The 2,500-nt window shown below is 37.3% G+C and overlaps 1 protein-coding gene across 2 annotated transcripts in view; it reads left to right on the plus strand.

The window, feature by feature from the left end:
* The first annotated feature begins 2,376 nt into the window (after window positions 1-2,376).
* LOC306877278 (ribosomal RNA processing protein 1 homolog B-like) overlaps window positions 2,377-2,500 on the plus strand; it is a 17,659-nt gene continuing 17,535 nt past the window's right edge. Inside the window, exon 1 of one of the 2 annotated variants that reach the window (XM_079428942.1) lies at window positions 2,377-2,500. This exon is cut by the window's right edge and continues 103 nt beyond it. In XM_079428942.1, coding sequence (XP_079285068.1) covers window positions 2,477-2,500 — 24 coding nt within the window. In that variant the 5' untranslated portion in view covers window positions 2,377-2,476. The other variant, XM_079428941.1, reaches the window with a different exon arrangement.

Here is a 2,500-nt window from a genome sequence, read left to right on the forward strand (position 1 = left end):
TTCTTGAATACATTTATTTCTAATTAGCCTATAGGGTGGACAAAAGAAAAGAAAAGAAAAGAAAAGAAAAGAAAAGAAAAGAAAAAAAATATCAGATGGAAAAAACAATCCCTGTCTTTCCTTATGAAAACAAGATTAAAATAAAAAGACAAAAGGTTTTAAATTTGTAGTTTTCCTCTCAGTATTACTCGCTGATTCAGGAAATATCCTTCTTATCAGCCATCATGCATGTCGTAAATAAATAAATAAAAGTTTATAATAGGCTACACTAATTTTTGCTGTCAACAATAATCTCACAGAAGGACTTGATGTGGCTGTACAGTAATGAGAGAGAAGAGAAGGGCACCGGTGGTGAATCCTCCCACGAACAGCCCGATGTCTCTGCCGCCGATCATGATGCTCTCGCTGCGGTCAGTTCCCTGCGAGATCCCGGAGCTCTTGTTCTTCCACGCCGCCCAGATCCCCACCATCAGGACCAACAGTAGAAGATCACGATGGCCAGCAGTCCGTCCACATGAATGGCCATCTTACACTGACCTGCGCAAATCACAGACACTCGTTTTGTTCTTATAATAATTTAATAATGACGCTTTCACATTTTGAAATAGAAAAAGGAAATATGCTAAATAATATACATAGATTATTACATATTTGTTTTATTTTATTCATGGTTTGTTTTTGTTTTGTTGAATTCATATAATCTTTCCATCTTTAAAGCAACAAGTAGCGGTAGATTGCATTATAATTGGACTCATATAACATGGTAAAAATAAAATCAATAAAACAAAGATATTGTTAGGTACCTCTGCAGACAGCGAGAGAATGAAGGAGGAGAGCAGCTGGATGCAGGAGGAGCACTCATCACCGGAGACTGGAAGAGGACCAACTTACTCCACAACTGTGTTATACTGCTCTCTCTCTCTCTCTCTCTCTCTCTCTCTCTCTCTCTCTCTCTCTCTCTCTCCCTCTCCCTCTCTCTCTCTCTCTCTCTCCCTCACACACACACACACACTCTCACACACACACACACACACACACACACACTCAGACTTGTTTCACCATCCTTGTGGGGACTTCCATAGGAGTAATGGTTTTGAAGCAGTCATGTGGTTTTCAGCCGAATGAAGCTTTGGACATCATATATCACGTGCTTTTGGCAAACGAATCAAGCTCCGATACAGCGCTTCAATGTGAGATGTTTGTTTTTTTGATACAAACTTTGAAGCCTCGGTGTCGAATGTCAAATCACTATTTATTACTATTACTATTACTATTCTTCTTCTTCTTCTTCTTCTTCTTCTTCTTCTTCTTCTTCTTCTTCTTCTTCTTCTTACACGGGGATCAGCTGCTTCATCAGAACACACCTGCAGAACTGGCTCAGCTGTTGAGATGACAGGATGTTTGTCTGTAAACGCATGATTGTTAAAACAATACGATTGAATAAAGCTTTATTTCATCTGTTGTTGACTTCTATTTATTATCATGGTTATTTCATTATAAAACAAACCAAAGAGCACACAAAATAGCAAAAAAATAAATAGAAAATCAACCAGGGCTGCGTTTCCCAAAAGCATTGTAAGCTGGACCAGCAATGCTATAAACAGTCCGTTTGGTAGAAACTGAGGCAATGACCACAGAAATGGCAGGAAAGATGGGACATGGATAATAGTGCAAGAAAATATTACAGTGTGCAGAAATCAATGAATGCACAGGATTAAACAAAACATTGTTTTTATTGCGTAAATGCTTGGAATGTAAAATCACAGAAAGTGCAGATATTATTATTACATTGTAGGAAATATAGGGAGGAGAGGAATAGACCTTGAGGGTGGATTACTGATATATTATAGGGTTAAGAAAATAATTTTATTTATTATTTATTATCAGTATGTAAAGTAACCATGATCCATGCATACTTCAGTACAGTAGGTGTCAGTATGCACCTGATAAATCATGTTTGTAATCCGCCACAACACTAACAGAAGAAGAACAGTACATACTTGTCTAGTGCTCACTAACCCTGCTCCTAGTGTGCACACTATCCACACTATCTGCACTAAATACTACTGAACACTACTATCATAGAGGATGGATAGTTTCAATAGGTAAGTATTTATTGAAATTCAGTACTGATGTATCCGAATAATCGATGGGGTTATATTTTCCTTGAGTTTCATATCCATGTATATGTAAAATATGATATTTAAAAGTGCTTATTTTGCTATATTTGTTCTAAACGTGTAGAAACCATGTCTAATCACATCTTCACTACTAATATTAGATTCCTTATGGTATTTCATTACAATTTTCATATTTACTTTTTTATTGTTTTGTTTTATTGTATTAATATTTTAAATTGTATTTCTTTTACCTTAGAGAATAGATTTCAGATCAGCGTGACGTCATCAGCGTGCGCCGGAGAGAGATGCTGCGCGTGCGCGTGAGGAGGAGGAGGACCACGTGAAGATCAGCAGCGATGGCTTCGACACAAGCAGCAGAA

Source organism: Barbus barbus (genome assembly GCF_936440315.1).
Source record: "Barbus barbus genome assembly, chromosome: 11".
NCBI classification, from domain to species: domain Eukaryota; kingdom Metazoa; phylum Chordata; class Actinopteri; order Cypriniformes; family Cyprinidae; genus Barbus; species Barbus barbus.